This window comes from Sorghum bicolor, chromosome 3, assembly GCF_000003195.3.
Source record: "Sorghum bicolor cultivar BTx623 chromosome 3, Sorghum_bicolor_NCBIv3, whole genome shotgun sequence".
Lineage (NCBI taxonomy): Eukaryota > Viridiplantae > Streptophyta > Magnoliopsida > Poales > Poaceae > Sorghum > Sorghum bicolor.
This window is the reverse complement of record NC_012872.2, coordinates 47,432,802-47,449,454: the sequence shown is the minus strand read 5'-3', so window position 1 is coordinate 47,449,454 and position 16,653 is coordinate 47,432,802. Positions and strand designations below refer to the sequence as shown.

General features: G+C 40.6%; 1 protein-coding gene across 9 annotated transcripts; it reads left to right on the top strand.

The window, feature by feature from the left end:
* On the top strand, positions 300–16,031 carry LOC8075441. Of its 9 annotated transcripts, XR_002450721.1 has the most exons (5): positions 301–10,631; positions 10,842–10,928; positions 13,933–14,803; positions 14,978–15,195; positions 15,957–16,031. XR_002450721.1 is itself a non-coding variant. In XM_021455187.1 (3 exons), the coding sequence occupies exon 3, from the start codon at positions 11,420–11,422 to the stop codon at positions 11,924–11,926; it is 507 nt and encodes a 168-aa protein (XP_021310862.1). In that variant the 5' UTR covers positions 304–5,933; positions 7,676–7,742; positions 8,622–11,419; the 3' UTR covers positions 11,927–12,324. The 9 variants fall into 9 exon arrangements, 8 of the variants coding, with proteins under 8 accessions (XP_021310863.1, XP_021310861.1, XP_021310857.1 ...); XM_021455187.1 differs by lacking the exons at positions 13,933–14,803; positions 14,978–15,195; positions 15,957–16,031 and having other exon boundaries at positions 304–5,933; positions 7,676–7,742; positions 8,622–12,324; XM_021455184.1 differs by lacking the exons at positions 13,933–14,803; positions 14,978–15,195; positions 15,957–16,031 and having other exon boundaries at positions 304–5,933; positions 7,676–7,742; positions 8,582–12,324.

Below are 16,653 nucleotides of genomic sequence, written 5' to 3'. Positions count from 1 at the left end.
TATAGATAGATCTTGTTCGTGCTTCATGGACTCCGTATCGGCTAAATAGCCGATGCGGTTAAGCTTCTATGAATAATGCACGTATGAAAATTCGATTAGGTATTTAAATAGACTAGTAATTTGCATTGGAATTATTGAAGTCCGCAGACCTTTAGACTAGATGAATTTAAATTTAATACATTTATGAAAGTAATTTATTAAGACCATAGACCTTTAGACCAGTTTAATAAGTTATTGTTTATTTAATCTCTCACAACTAATCTCCTACAACTAAAAAGACTAAAACAAAAACAAGAACAATTTTTTGGTGCGGCTTACGTTTCGTCCTTCTGCCATCCCGTCGTGCGTCCGCGTCGCCGGCTAAACTTGCAAACCTCCATCCCTCCGTGATACCCTCCCCTTTCCTATCTTCACCGTGAGCAGACCCGCGATCCCCTTCCCCTTTCCAACGCGAGCACACACCAAAGACCCCCGATCCCCTTCGCTTGGCTCCGTGATCCGCAGCGCCTCGCCTGCGACCGTGAACCGCATCGGCACCGCCTCGCCTGCCGCCGTGATCGATCGGCAAGGCCTTCCGCCAAACACAGCAGAGTCGATCCGCAAGCGCAGTCGATCGGCAAGACCTTCTGCCAAGCACAGCAGAGTCGATCTACGAGCAGTCGATCCGCGAGCAGAGACCGGAGCCGCCGGCCGCTACTCGCCGGTCGCAGTCTGCCGCGAGACTGGCTGCCGTACGCTGCGAGACCGGCCGCTGAGCGCCGGTCGCCGTCCGACGAGCAGTTGATCCGCGAGCAGAGACCGGAGCCACCGTCCGCCGCGAGACTGGCCGCTGCTCACCAGTCGCAGTCTGCCGCAAGACTGGCCGCCGTACGCCGCGAGACCGACCGCTGCGCGCCGTCCTCAAGCTCCGTCCGTGCGAGACAAGCTGCAATCCGCCGCGAACCCGACCTCACCCTCGAGACCTAACGCCTGGTGGTGTCTCCCCTGTAGGTGCATCTCTCCTCCTCTACCACTGGTGTGTGCCCCTGTGATCTAATCCACCCAAATAGAAACGTGTGGAGCATAGGAGAAGGACCTGCGGCCAGCAACCTGTCTGCAAGATCGTCATCATCACCGACCGTCGCCGGTGTTGCCTTCCCCAAGGTGTGCCTTTGCTTCATCTGACTAATCCCTGCCTAGAAGATTGTTTCAGATAAGCCACCTAGGCTTGCTCGATCTATGATTTGTTTGAGATAAATCAATTTGGCAGACATGATTTCATATGGTTTGTTGGCCTGCAACTTTTGAGAAAAAGAAGCTGATATGAATATTGTTTTTGACCAATCTCTGTGTAGTTTTGGGTCTTCTTTCAGCTTAGCATGGAATATATATTTGCTGCAGAACATGAACAGCTACGTATCATGTGTTTGATGGAATGCCCAGACAGGTTCATTGCTTCTAAATTTCATGCATACTTCATTATTAATAATATATCAATATTGTGCCTTTGGTATTATGCTATAGGAGTAAAAAATTGAATTTCTATTTTGTATTGTTCACGTTATGTGAGCTGATATTGAAATTAACTGGCTTAGATTTCAACACTTTGATTCAGTTAACAAATTAAAGATACATGTAATAGGGTGTCCTTGGATTGCCAAATAATTTTAATTCTTGTTCCTTAAAAGTATTGGCTACTAAGGGCCTGTTTGGTTCCCTTGCTAAATTTTAGCTAGCTAAAATTATTTTAGTTACTCTTGGATGACTAATGGAACTAAACTATTTTAGCTCCTTTTAGTCAATGTGTTTGGAACTTTAGCTACTAAAGTGACTAAAGTTTAACTAGCTAAAATTTAGTTGGTGGAACCAAACAGGGCCTAAGTGTAATTCATATTCGAGAGAACGTCAATGTATTGAAATGGAAATTTATGGATAAAAAACTCTGGTACATGTTAAAATAAGTATAAAAAATCATATGGATTGTTCTGTTATCGTGTTTCTAAATATTTTGATATGGCCTTATCATTTGTGCTCATCAATGATTGCCTTTTCAAGAACCACAATCAGCATGCAGGTTACCATGGTATTTGCCTGATCATCTTCCAACTGTAGCTCATCATCCAAATTTAATCAGTGGACGTTGCCTCATTTGGACAAATATATGATAAGACAACTAAAGAGGATGATGACCTGGATTTGGTGGCTGGATTCATAAACTTTTACTGTTCATGACCCTAACTGATATTGTCGTTAGTGCACAAGCAATTAGATCTCCTTGCTGCCTGCAATTTGCAGTGTCAGAGTTACTGTAGTTAAAGCATTCCCTTGGTATAACCATGTTTCTGTTGCTTGTTGTAGTTTCAGAGTTACTATAACTAAGTGGGCTGCACAAACACCATGTGCTTGACATATTCATTCTCCAATCTCTTAAGCATGCTCTATGATCTTGGGATTGGAACCTTGGGATCTATTGTAACAGATCTTCCTCTGATCCTTGTACATGAGACTGCAAATTTTTCTTAAAAGAGGGTTTGCAATTTAGAGATTATTAATTTTACTACAAACTTATGAGCACCATAACCATATAGGAGTAGAAAAATGTTGACTGTTTTTTTCAGTGCCATTCTGTGCTCGAATGTTTTCTAATAAGCACTCTTGTGCATGATTTTTTTTAAGAATTTGCTTGAATGTTTTCTGACAAAGTACTCAGGTTCAGGATTCTATATCTATAAAGATTTATTGGTACATACTCTGAAGTTATTGGAAAATGACATACCTTGATTTATCACATACCTTGATTTGAGAGAAGGTAGGAAATGCAACTTTTCATTTGCTGTTAGCACATACCTTGATTTATCAGACACATGATTAGCTTCTGAGCTGCCTTAGACAAATGCAGTTCTTGCAATTCTACAAGTTTTACATTTAGCAGAAGTGAAATAATGTTGTGACATCAGTGACACATAGATGAAAGAATTAAGCATGTATTATTTCTTTTCTCTTTTAAAGACAAGATAATGGAATCATGTGCTGTTGAGCAGAGCAGGTGGTGTTTGGAATCATTTTCCACATGGCAGGATGTCTTCTACTTGTCTTCACATGGCTAGAGATCTAGGTAAAAGAGACTTCACACGTAAAAATAACTTCGGTCAAGGTAAGCACCACTCGATAATAGTTATGCTCTTACATATAATTTCTATTCTCCATACAAACTTGTTTTCATAGCTTCATTTGAGCCTTTTTCAATTACTACCTCATATAAAAAGTAATCATTTTATCTATGATTTTTACATGGATGTGAAAAATAAAATCTAAGTTATAGAGTTCTATGGGCTATGCATATGCCATCAAGTGAATCAAGAGGTATTTAGAATTATAGGTTATACTGACAAAGGTCTTCCTATATTGTCATCATTACTTCGAGGTATGAAGAAAAATTCTTATGATTTCGTTTGTAGTGTTAATTTTAATTTGGCTTGTGCAAATAGTATTTTTTGCAGTGATCATGAACATTTCACATTTGTAACATAATTTTTGTTGCTATGCCGAATTTTTCACAGGATGCATTTTCTGAGAATAATTTTCCCCAATAATGCTTATGGATGTTGTTGGGATGGATGAATGTGCCATGGGAACATGGCCTTAACATACAAGTTTTTAATCATGATGCTTCCCTTGATGTATTACTACAGTTCATTAGTGACAGTGAATGTGCATTTACAGTGTAGAAGCCTCCAACTTATTAAAGAGTGTTTGGATCAGGGGCTAATAACTAATATTACTCTAAAACCAGTACCAGTATTTGATGTCTTGTCCTGTACTGAAGCTATAATAATGGTGCTCCACTTGCGTGAACTATTGCTAAACCCCACTCTTGATGTTCAGTTAACTTGTCACGATTACAAGAGGTAATGTGACTGCTGCAAGATATCATGCGTGTCTGCTCTGCTCTTCCTTTCTTTTATTTCCCCTGAGGGTTGAACCCTGAGAAGGGTCTCCGTTCCATGCTCAACGGGAATAGGGATAGGAATACAAAATTCATGAAATCATGCCGCAGTAGGAGAACGGGAATAGGGACACGAATACAAGATCCATGAAATTATGGTGCAGTAGGACAACGGGAACAGGCAAATGAATTCGGGATGGCTAGACGGAGACAAGGAATACGGGACGAGACTGGACATAGTGCATGGTGCTCGCTAATCTCCTCTGGCTTCCATGTCTTGGATGGTTGAATTTTTTCCTACCATATATAGGAACTGATTTCATATTCTTTTTCGTTATTCATCCATTATAGAAAAAATATGTTTGATAGACACGTGCATGACAATGACCATGTGACACCGCCCTCTCTGTGACTAAATGTCACTTTAACGTTGATGTTTAATTTCACGGTATTGTTATCTTATCGTGCGATCTATGTGTTTTTAGTGTAAAAGTTTTGATGTCCTGTAGCAACGCACGAGCACGCTACCTAGTAAAAAGATTAAAAATAAAACTTTTTCATAGTGCGACATTGGAACGTCGTCTCGTGGCTCCGCTGGAGCATGCGATCCCGCAATCCACGGCTCCTGGCTTCCCTCAAAATGCCACCCACAGAGCCCCACGCGACATGGGATGAGACTCAAATGCCATCAAACAACTCGAAAAAAAATCCCGTTGAAGCCAGGACCCGACTGCCTCCATCCCCGCTGCAGTGCCTTCTCTTCCCTCCCCTTCCCTCCCGAGACACCACCAATGACGGCGGTGACGATCCCCACCGTCATATCAATCCCCACCGCCCCTGCATCAAGGACGAGTCACGCGGCGAGGATCCCCGCCGCCAATCGTGGTTGGCAGGCCAGGCAGCAGCGGAATCTGACAGGGCGCACGGCACTCCCCGATTCGATCGACCGCATGACAAACCCAGCCCGCCGCCATCTTGGTCTCCGAGGCTGCGCTCTCCCTCGCCGGGCTAGGACGCCATGATCGCTCAAGCCTCGAGGCAGGCGGTGTGAGGCCAAGGGTGGTGGCACCTCACCAGCAAGCGCCACCTCCTCCCGCAGATCCTCGACATCTTCAACTCCTACGCCCGTAAACCTGCCACCCCTGGCCTCCTTGTTTCTCTGTCCATCACTAGGGCTTGCGTCGCTTAGGGTGCACGGCATGGATTGATCTGCTCTCCCCAGTCATGCCGATCCGTGGTAGAATCTTACAATGCTACACTCTCGGATCATCAACTTGTTGACAATGTTGATGAATATATGGTCTTCCTATGATTAACTTTGCATTGCTACCTTGTTTAGTTCTTAATAACCCAACTTCACTATTTTTTATGCATCCTATTTAGTTTGGGTTTTTCTTTATGTATCAACACCTAGGTTAGTACCTAAGGTCAGAACATGAATACAATGGAAGGTGGAACAAATACATGTTACAGATACATGTGTACTCCACGGGTTGCTATTTACTTATTTATTTAATACCACAATACGTGTGTACAAGTGAATGGGAATATTGATATCGATTTTGGTTTAGAATATTGGTTTAGTAGAACAATTGTCTTTAAACATTCAAAACCTGAAAGAGGTGTAGATGGGCTTCAGAAGTTTTGATATTTGGGAAATTTACAGACCAAGCATGAAAATCAGACTAATTTCTTTAGTAACAAGTTAACACATCTGGTTGTGGTACATGCAATTGTTGTTATTTCCTTTGCATGTTGTATTTCTTGGTGGTGTTTTTTGCTCGATTTGTGTGTTGCTCCTCTTCAGTGGGGTAATATTATTTCCCTTATGATATACTTTTGCTTGCAAAGTAGAGTCTGACATTATGCTTTGATTCTACAGATATTTCTGAGAATTGCATAACTGCATAATCTTAACAGGAAGTTCCATTTTGGGGTATCACCACAAGTTATTTGCAAGAGGGGTTCAGTCGAAGAACTTAGGTTATACTTCGACAAAGAATAGAAGGTGAGTTCAACTTGTTTTTTCCCTTGAACAACTCCCAGCAATTTGTTGCTATGAAATATTATGGCCATGAGTAGAACCAATCACTGTTGTGCACACAAGTTACCACCAAAGCAGATATGTTAATATTGTTATTCCTACAAGACTGATATTTCGTTTGCTAAAAGTTGGATGGTTCTAAAAATTTTTATGTCCAATTTATATGTGCTGAACGACCCTCTAGGCGATGATAAATTATAAATATGATTCATGAAACCTATTTAAATGACTATAATTAAGTTATATTGGCTTCACAAAGTTTGGTTATCTCCTACAACTAAAAAGAAAAAAAGCAAGACTATCGTTTTGTGCGACAAATGTAGCTCCATCGGTCTGCTTCACCCCCTGCGACCTCCGTGATTCTACCGCACCCCAGCCAGGTACCACGTCCAGAGAACCAGGTACGTTGTGTCATGCACCTTGTTCGCCACCGCTGTAGCCTGAACCCTGCCCCAGCCAGGCAGACCATAACAGGCATTACCTCATTGGCCAGCAGCTCATAACAGCCTGGACTTGGACAAGGATTTATTTTTCTTCACTCTATATGGTCTGTCATAGTGTAGTGTACATGGTCTGACAATAAGGAATATAATTATTTGCTAGGATGGATGCCGAGTTGTTTACATGTGTGCAGGCTGTCTGTTTTCTGGTTATGACAAGGCTTGGATGCAGACATGTGTTCTTTTGGTGGCTTTCTTGAGGTGTTGGATTGATAAAATATGATTTTGAGGTGTCTTCATGCATCAACCAATCCCTAAATTTCCAATTGCTAATAAGAAACAAAACACCTAAATACAGATCATGCGTTGGATCCAAAATACTTGTTCATACTTGCGTCCAAGCCTTTGGCCTGTGGTTTAATCACTCTATAATTTGGTGATTTAATATATGCAAAATATATTCTGCTGCCACTGCTTTTCATAAGGTATTCCCCATCTCCAATTAAATGGATGTACGAGTTGCACAAACTTCTTGGATAGACAGGAAATAGAAGAACAACACTAAAAAATTTTGTCTGAAACCTTCTCTAAACCTGTCACTTGCCTTGCTATCATGATGAGATTTGTATTGGAAGTTATATATTTGTTTCTTCAGATGCAGTAAGTATGTTTTCAAGTAAGTTAGTGTCGTTGTTTTTTACAAGTTGGCTTGTCGTTGTTTTTTACAAGTTGGCTTGGAAGAACTTTCTGGCTACATTTTGGGCACTCTGTAATTTTGTGCCACCATCATTGTCCTACTTAGTAATTTCTGACGTTAGAGACCATGGTCAAAATTTGACTTGTGATCTGCTAGGTTATAGACCACATTCAGAAATTCAAGGATCTGAGATTTCAGAAAAGAAATTAAAGGATGTGCAGGACTTCTGATCCTCTGTGCCATTATCTGAGAATTCTTATGTGATTATCTGAGAATATAGTTATAAAGTTATAATGATTCTTGTGATCTGCTATTATCAAGTCTACTTATAGGCCAGCTGAAAAGAATTGTAGTTGCTTTTGACCCAGTCATGCTGGGATCTAAATTTTTTTCTTAATAGTTACTAAAAATGACTGAAGCTAAGTGCTAATAAATCATTTTATTCAAATTGCTTAGTTGAGAAAAACTTTACTTACAGAAATCTCTGAAGCTGGGTATTTGTGATTTTAGTGATCCTTTCAAACCATCATATACTTTATCTTAATAACTGAAGTCAAACCGTGTTGCAGCTTCTTCGAACCGGACACCAACAGTAAGGAGCTACAACATCGACAAATCATTCTTATGACTCCGAAGGTTATCTCTGGTTTTAAATTCAAATTCACATATATCTTATCCCCTAATTTAATTACTTTTTAAGAAACAAATGGATTTAAAAATATGGCAGCAGACAAAAGACATTGCTAAAAGAAATTTTATATGGACAATCACACATGGTTCAGATTAATCAGCATGGCCTTTTTTTGTTACTTCACATTGATCTATGCAATAGTGATGGATGCAGCAGGTTCATTTTTTTATGTTTACCATGCTTGTAGACCTCAGATAGTGTTTTGTTTATGTTCTTTCTATATTCTTGTCTTTACTAGCTTTTGTCCTTTGTCCATAGCTGGTCCTTCTGTTCGTTGGCACCCAGGAGCAGTAGTAAACTTCATTTGCTTCATGCATGATACGACACCTGTGCTTTTGCTGATAATGAGGCAATGGATTGTGACATGGAGTACTAATGGTGTTTATTTCGTTTTTATCTTTTCAAGCAATTCTCTCCTAACTAGATGGCTACTTTAGTATTGTTTCAGACTAAATTAAATTTGAATAATAGCAACTATCTGTTAGTCTTGGCTAGACAGGGCACACGTTTCTCTATAGCGGAACTCACCATGTTTGATGGATGTATTTGTTTTCCCTTGAGTGAATTATAAATTTAGATGTCTTAACTATTATCTGAACTTTTGGAACCTGGACATGTGCCGAGGGTGAGATTGCTGCCCTGAACTGCTATCTAGAATAAGCAGAATGCAATAGTTTCTACAATAAGCAATTTGTGATTGAATTGATCATCATTCTGTTTTAGCCTTTTATTTCAGTCTGAATGCCAAAAATCTGAAATTGACTCTTCTTCCTTGTTGTTTCAGCCTTTTATTTCAGTCGACTTTAATTATTTGCTGGTTTCAGTGATCTACCACAACGTTGGAGACGACCCGAGGGGCAATTCAGGTTTTGCCTTTCTCCACTGTTCATGATGCGGCAATGAATATATAGCTCTTACTCTCTTTTTTTGTTTGGTTCATTTTATGTGTTCAATAATTCATAATAACTTTGAGATGGCATTTGCGATAAATTTATAGCTTTAGCGACTTCAGTGAGGGTGTGTATCAAAGCTTGCTTTTAAGCACAATTCCTGTTTGGACGTTCCCTGTAGTTTTCAGGTTGCTTCTTCAGCTTTCTTTTTTTTTTTGTTGAGGGCTCCATTTTGTTCTCACATAATAAACTAACCAAGTCCAGTTAGGACACATGTAATGCTATGCAAGTATATATTTTTTGTGGTAGCAGATACATGCAAGACTGAGACCAATATCTTCAGATAAAAAATATACAAAATTGATTTTGTCGGATGGTGAACAGTGAAAGACAAAAGCATTGATCATCTAGCGCAAAATTTACTTGTACCATTTCTTTTTTTTGGTTCAGCAGAACTGACAGACCATGATAGATGATCAACGGATGCCCACTTATTATGAACCCTATTGTGGTATTTTTTTTCTTACTCTTTGTAACACCCTAAAAATTGCTCCTTTCAAAAATAGATGAAAACTGATTTAGTTTTGTATTTGAGTGCTCATGAAAATATAAATAAATTTGCTCCTTGTTCGGCACGTCTTTATCTTTTTCTACAATCTAATTCCTTATTTCTTAGCTTATGCTTTCATTTAGAGTTTCTCAAAATATTTTCTTTGTAATTGTAACCCAAATCACTCCTTTCAGTTCTCCATCCATGAATCTATCTCTAAAAGGTTACTTAGAATTATTTCACTATTTTTTTTACGAAACTTGTTTTCACTTTTCTGTGAGCATAATGTAATTTTTAGATGCTCCAAATTTTCTTCGTATGAGCTCCAAATACTTTATTTGGGTTCCTCATATTTCATAATGTCTCTAAGATTTTTCCCTGAATTTTCAGAGCTTTCGGAATATTTTTGGTGGCTTGAATAATAATTCTAGACTTCTCTGGAATTATTTTATCCATTAAATTAATTAATCTCGAAAATAATAAAAATATCTCTTTTAAGTGCTGGACGTCCATGTAAAATAATTCTCATAAATCTTAACGAACCAGACACAAGATTGAGAAAGAAAATAGTTAGGGTTTTATTCTTTGTCAGGCTGCCGCCGCAGTCTTCAACGAATTCATCTGCTGCCGCCGAGATCAACTTTCTAGTCGGCGTGTTGATTATGCTATTAGCTGGACCGATCTATTTCGGTATTATCTGAGTTCGAGTTGAAAGCATTTGTTTCAATCTAGGTCGCCGTCGCCCCTTGCTTTTCTCAGGGCGAGCCGTGGGCCGCATCGCCTTGCTGCCCACACTTGGGCCGAGGACCATGTGCTGCTGCACCAGCCGGCCGGCCAGAGCCCCTCCGTCCTTTGCCGAGCCGCGACAGCTCGTCTTGGTGGCACCAGCAGAACAACGCAACAAACTTGGAGGCCAATTCCTTTATGTCTGGTATACCAACTCATCTCCATTGCTGACGCCAAGGCCCATTCATCATCAGCTTATCAAGGTTGATTAAAGACTCCTCCAGATTGATCGCACCTCTCAATTTGTAGCATCCGTGGCTTTTTGGTGCGTGAACACGTGGTCTTTGGTTGTTTTGCATAAAACCCCTTCACGTTTTAGAAAACCAACCCGCAATCCATCTAGCCAGAGTGAACAGTACACGCGTTCACATATTTTATATATAGACCCTTTATGTAAAAATTATTTCAATGTCAAGAAGAAAAATTTGAGATCATTGTGATTTTTACAAAAACTACCCCGCATCATTTTATGGAGGACCCCCCACTCCCATCACCAGCCCTGGCTATCCGATCTCGCCCTCATTCTCTTCTCTCCGTTCTCTCTCCCTTCTCGACACCGCCGCTGCCGCCGCTACCCGATCTCGTCACTCGCGGCCTGATGACATGAGGTATGCATGATTGCAAGATCCCGACGTTCCTGCCTTCCAGCTGCGGCACATGTTTGGGATGTGTTGTCTGCTGCTATCGTGTGGCCAACCCTGCTCCCAGATTTGCCCCATCCGCTTAGAGGCCAAAGTCGGGGAGCTCTCTTAGATCCTGGCTACGACCGAGTGAGGGCATGACTACAACTGATGGACTTTGGCAATGTGCCGATCCAGCGACCTCTACGGTGGCAGCACGTGAGGGAGGCATAACACGGCAAGCAGGCGAGGGCCATGGGACAAGGCAGCCCGGAAGCAGAGGCGGTAAGTGCTCCTTCTCCTAGACATATCAAGGACCAGTGCTTGGGATCTCTTCTGCATGTTGCTGCATCTACACCACAGCCTCAATGTCTCCCTGGTAGTGTCTGTACTATTATTTAGTCTAATGCAAGAGAAGGCCATTCGAGAGCATGCAGGGAAGGTGCTTGAGGAAAGGCCACTGCTGGTTGCGTCAGTGGGTAGTTAGGCTAAGCGCAGGTTCTTCGTTTCTATCAAACTGTTCGCATCCAAAGGTCTGAATTCTGGGCAATTTAAATATTTGCCCCTCTTACGGATGGCTCCTCTTCACTTGTCCTTCTTATAAGTGCAATTAAAGATTTGCCCCAGGTATCTCTTTAGTCCTCCTACAGATTTACTTATTTTAGCTATGTGGCACTCCAACTCATCATGTCAGCTTGGATCGGTTACATGAAAAGACCGTATTACCCCTCCCCTTATCTGAGAAAAAAAGCACCCCGCGGCGCGTGTCAGCAGCCATGGGGGAAGACCTCGTCACCACCCTGTCCATGGAGAACGGCGGCGGCGGCCACCATGGCCCCTGCACGCTCCTCTCCATGGACCTGTCGGGCCACCTCTCCGCGCCGGACGACCGCGCCGTCGGAGTCATGGTGCAGGCCCTCATCGGAGGCGCCATCGGCGTCGGCCCCCGCGCCCACGCCATGTCGCCCTCCGGCGCACCTCCCCCCGACATCAACCAGCCCTGGCAGAAGGACCTCTACGACATGCTGGACGTCGGCCTCGGCCCGCAGGTCTACTGCGCCGAGGCCGAGCTCAGCTGCGCTCCCAAGGCCGGGAGCCGGAAGGCCGCCAAGCGCGGGGACACCATCTGGGGCGCTTGGTTCTTCTTCACCTTCTTTTTGAAGCCCCTTCTGTCCGACAACTGCAAGGACAAGGTCGTCCGGGACAACAGCAGCATCTCCGGGTTTGACAAGTCGGACCTCCTCCTTGACATGTTCCTGGTGCTTCCCACAAGCAGCAGCTAGCACGCTGCACACGGGCGAGCAGAAGCAGCAAGCGCCGAGCGGCCGGTGGAGGGGCCCATGTGGCTGGCGGCACGCAGCCTGCGTGGAGCTCGCCATGGACGGCACATGGAGCCCACGCGCTCTCAGCCGGCATGCTGCTGCTGCGGCTGCTCGGCCATGTGCTAGGTGTTGCTGCTCGCCATGGACAGCGACTGATGCTGCTCACGCCAAGGAGAGAGGAGGAAGAAGAAGATGACATGTGGGGCCTGCGTGTCGGTGAGAGGGGAGAGGGGCAACATGGTCTTTTTCCATAGCTGATCCAAGCTGGCATGATGAGTTGGACTGCCATGTAGCTAAAATAGGCAAATCTATAGGACTGAGGAGATACCTGGGGCAAATCTTTAATTGCACTTATAAGAGGGGCAAGTGAAGAGGAGCCATCCGTAAGGGGGGCAAATATTTAAATTGCCCTTAAATTAATGAGTTGTAGTATAACTCTGCTCCGGGTTATTTGGAAACCCGGTAATTGTATTTGATATCATGAAAATTAAGGTTTTAGGTAATGACATATGTGTGTGCCTTAAACTAACTAGCTTAGTAACTAATACACATGGCATATAGTTATTAACATTGCAATAAGCTGCAGCCGTAGCCAAATAGTCACAGCTGAGCAGGCTAAAATTATCCTTGTACATTTGCTTCTGATATTTTTCTCCCTGGCAATCTTGCAAATATTAGAGTGAGTTGTTGATATGAGTTGTCAGTTAATAATTTTTTTGCATTGATTGCAAAATATTGACTTCAATGAAAGTAGTTACTAGAAGTGCAAATAGAAAATAATATAATTCATTTGAGCGTTTGGGAATAAAGCAAATGCTACCAAAATAGATCAGGATTACCGTACAACAAAGCAATAGACACAAAGTAGTTACCGAAAATGATATTCCAAGCACTGGTTAATTCATTTGGGAATATAATGCTACCTAATAAAGCAAAATATTGACTTCAGCAATGCGTCTGACCTATTTGTGCCTGGGATCTTTAGGAGATAATGATATGATAATATCTAATGACACTTGGTTCTATGTTTCAATAAATTTACTCTGGTATTGCATTGTGTTCATTCAATATATATGGTTAATTGCATTTTGCTTGGCTATAATTTTCTTTCGAAAGTAGGCCAAGTTTATGTGGACTTCACTGTAACTTCTTATAATGATTGTTTCAAGGTGTTATTGCTTTGTTGTGTCTTTGATTTGGATAATGTCCAGGATTTGACATGTCAGTAAGCCGCACAACCCTGTTAAAGTAGTGGTATATATGCATATGTAATAAAAATAATTAAACTAAACATGAGCTACTAATTTTGTGTCTCCCATCCTGGCATTCATGTAAAAAAGATCAATACTATTATTTCCTTTGACAATATTTGTAGATGTCACACTCGCTACAACATTTAATTATTTCGCCCACATTTTAATCTCTTTTGTGAACATCTTTGAATCGCTGGTAGAATCACCTTATGAGTCGTGAATTCAGATTGTTATGTCCTAATTATTTATTTACAATTATGCTTGTGGCCTTTAATGACATGTTTTCTTGCAAAATATGCAAACAATGAAACATTTGCCAAATTACGGATATTTTTCATGGACTAACCATTAAGTTAATAAATTTTGGTTATTGGAGAGTGATGGTTGTCATGCGTGGGCAATATTTAAGCTCCACAGACCAAATTACTTGTCTATTTATGTTCACATTGATCCTTATCCCACTATACCAAGCAGCTGAATTCTCTTTCCATGTTCTGGTTTATTTGTTCCTTTATTTTTTATTTTTTTATTGGAAGCAATTGTATGGACCTGTGATAAGTACCTTAACCAACACTCTTTGCAATTATTTAGATATGCACTTCTTACTAATTATTTGCGATAGCTCCGTTTCTTCATTTCTATATTACTATGAGATCACTAAGTACGGTGCTTGCAATTTTGCTGTTGATGTAAGTGGTGTTTTAAGATGTGCAGGCCTACTTTATGAAAGTCATTCAACGTGGTCTATGAAATGTTGCAAGGTGGATCTGCTTTGTAGCAGTTGGAAGTGCAACCAATCGTAGCATAAACTTAAGCGCTAACTTGATTTTGTATTACGAAAGTGCAATGTGTGTACTTGTAGTCAGCTATTTATGTGTGTCTGCTCAACTGTTGATCGACATATGACATTGAACATTGAGAGAACTTGACATTACGATGATCACCTTACTATCTTTAGAAAACCCCATGTGTGTGAAATGAGTAATTTATTGTTGTCTTGCCTCTTATCGTCGTGAAGATAGTGTAATTATCTCTGTGTTGTCTTGCCTCTTATCATCGTGAATATACCGTAATGATCTCTGTATATTCTTTTTTTGAACATAATCTCTGTATATTTTGATCGGCATTAATTCTAAAGTACCAATTAAGGTGCTTGATACTTATGAAATCCGATCTTAAACCATAATGAATAGCTATCTAATAATGTATAGATGGAGGCTGAATATAACGATACAAACTATGTTTTTTTATCAGTTGCTTTGTAATTTGTGCTATAAATCTATTGGTGCGGTATGCTTGATCTTAGTACTGAAATTGCTTATTGAAGCCGTCTGAGATATAGATTGGCTTGCCTTCTCTGAATCATCCTCATGTTCTAGTATAAATAAAGGGCAAGTCTCTGCCCAGCAAGGTGTTTGTTTTTCAATCATGTAAAATTCCATACCGTCTCAGCCCTAGACCATGAGCTGCGCCGTCAGACTCCATCGAGTTGCAACCTGCAGGGAGTCAGACAACGCCAGAGCAAACCGATCGACGATGCGCCGGAGAGCTGTCGCACACGCTATCCCACGCCCTCTGCTCCTAGGTGAGAAACTCCAAGATTTCTTGTATGTGTTCTAGTCCCGACGTTGAATTTCCATCGCACTCAGGCTGGGCCTGTTTGTCATCGTTTAACTCAACTCTGTGCTTCGTCTCGCCTAGCTTGTGGGATGCTGTGATATTCACAACTTCTGATCTGGCCAATTGTCGTTTCCATCAGCTCTGTTGCCTTTTAAATGTCCTCCGTCGCCTGAGACGAGCAAGTCCACGCCACCGGCGTTGCAGGATCTCCAGAAGCCGGACAACTCCACAAGTTTGACGTTGTCCATCAGAACCGGCCACCACCTGCAGCTCCTGCATATTTACTGCCCTGGCTATGAAAACTATGCGTGCTCCCTGTCACAGCGTGCAAGCATATGGGAAGATCCCGATGGAAAGGTCAACCTCCCTTGCTATGTATATTTTATTCATCAAATTAATGAGCTAATGACGTCGTGCTTATTTCATCCAAATGCAAATTTGATTTTTTTTCTCCTTATTCTAAATTGTCTACTACTTTGTGTATGAGATCTTTTATTGTGCGACATTGCTTTGTTTTATTTATGTTCTGCTTCGTTCGAGTTACGTCGGATTAGATTCATATCGACGCGATTTATATGTTAATGCCAATGTATTTTATATCATAAGTTTTATTATACATAGTTAAATTTAATTTGATTAATACAAATAAAATTAATAACTTGGCTTTTCATTAAAACAAATATACCATTATGATCACTATCTACCCATCGTGTTATGTTAGTTAAATTTGTTAGCTTGAACATGATTGTATTAAATTCAAATTAGATGATCTCACTTTATAGAATAGACAGCTAACTTGCTTAACTTATATGTCAATATTTATAAATAAAAATATGATAAGTTCTAACTCTGCTTTTAAATTAAAATAGAGTTAACTAATCTAAATTAGTGTCATTCATATAGTTTTATATAATTAAAATAAATCAAGCTTGTAGTTGTATCTTTTATATAATATAGATGTTCCGACAGTTGTTTATTTATAACGATAGTTCTGTTATCGGTGTTTCTTGTGACCTCATAGCACTAGTATGCTCTTTTATCTTGTATGGTGTACTGTTCTTAGTTGTTTCTATTTGTTGCTTGTATGTTTGCCTATGTGTGGTGCTTGCGATGAGTAGACGAGAACCGCTTGTGAGCACTGAAGATTGGAAGGTGATGACCAAAAGCTGATTATGTGAGAATTGAGCAAATGTTTAAGGCAAGTATAACTTGGGACCATTCTTGTTACCTACACACTTTTAATACATATATCGTATGCATGTGTCTATTGTAACACCCTAAAATTTGCTCTTTTCAAAATAGATGTCAATTGATTGAATTTTGTATTTTTATGCTCATGAAAATATAGGAAAAATAATATTTTTTATTAATTTAAAATTTATCATAAGGCATAGGAACATGGTTGCCATACATGCTGGTGCATATAATTCAAGATGATGTTTGCTTGTTGCTCATTTGTACGTTGAGAGTGAGCAAAATCTTTAACAAGCATTTAGTAAGTCCTTTCTTTTCCGACACATCTTTAACTTTTTCTACAATCCAATTCCTTATTTTTCAGCTTATGCTTTCATTTGGAGTTTCCTAAAATATTTTCTTTGTAACGCAAATCACTCCCTTCGGTCCTCGCCCGTCAATCAATCTCTAAAAATTTATCGGGAATTATTTCAGCTTTTTCTAGAACTTGTTTCTACTTTTCTATGAGCATAACCTAATTTTTAGATGCTCCAAATTCTCTTATCATGAGATCTAAATATTTTATTTGGATTTCTCATGTTCCATAATATCTCTAAGAATTTTCCCTAAATTTTCAGGGCT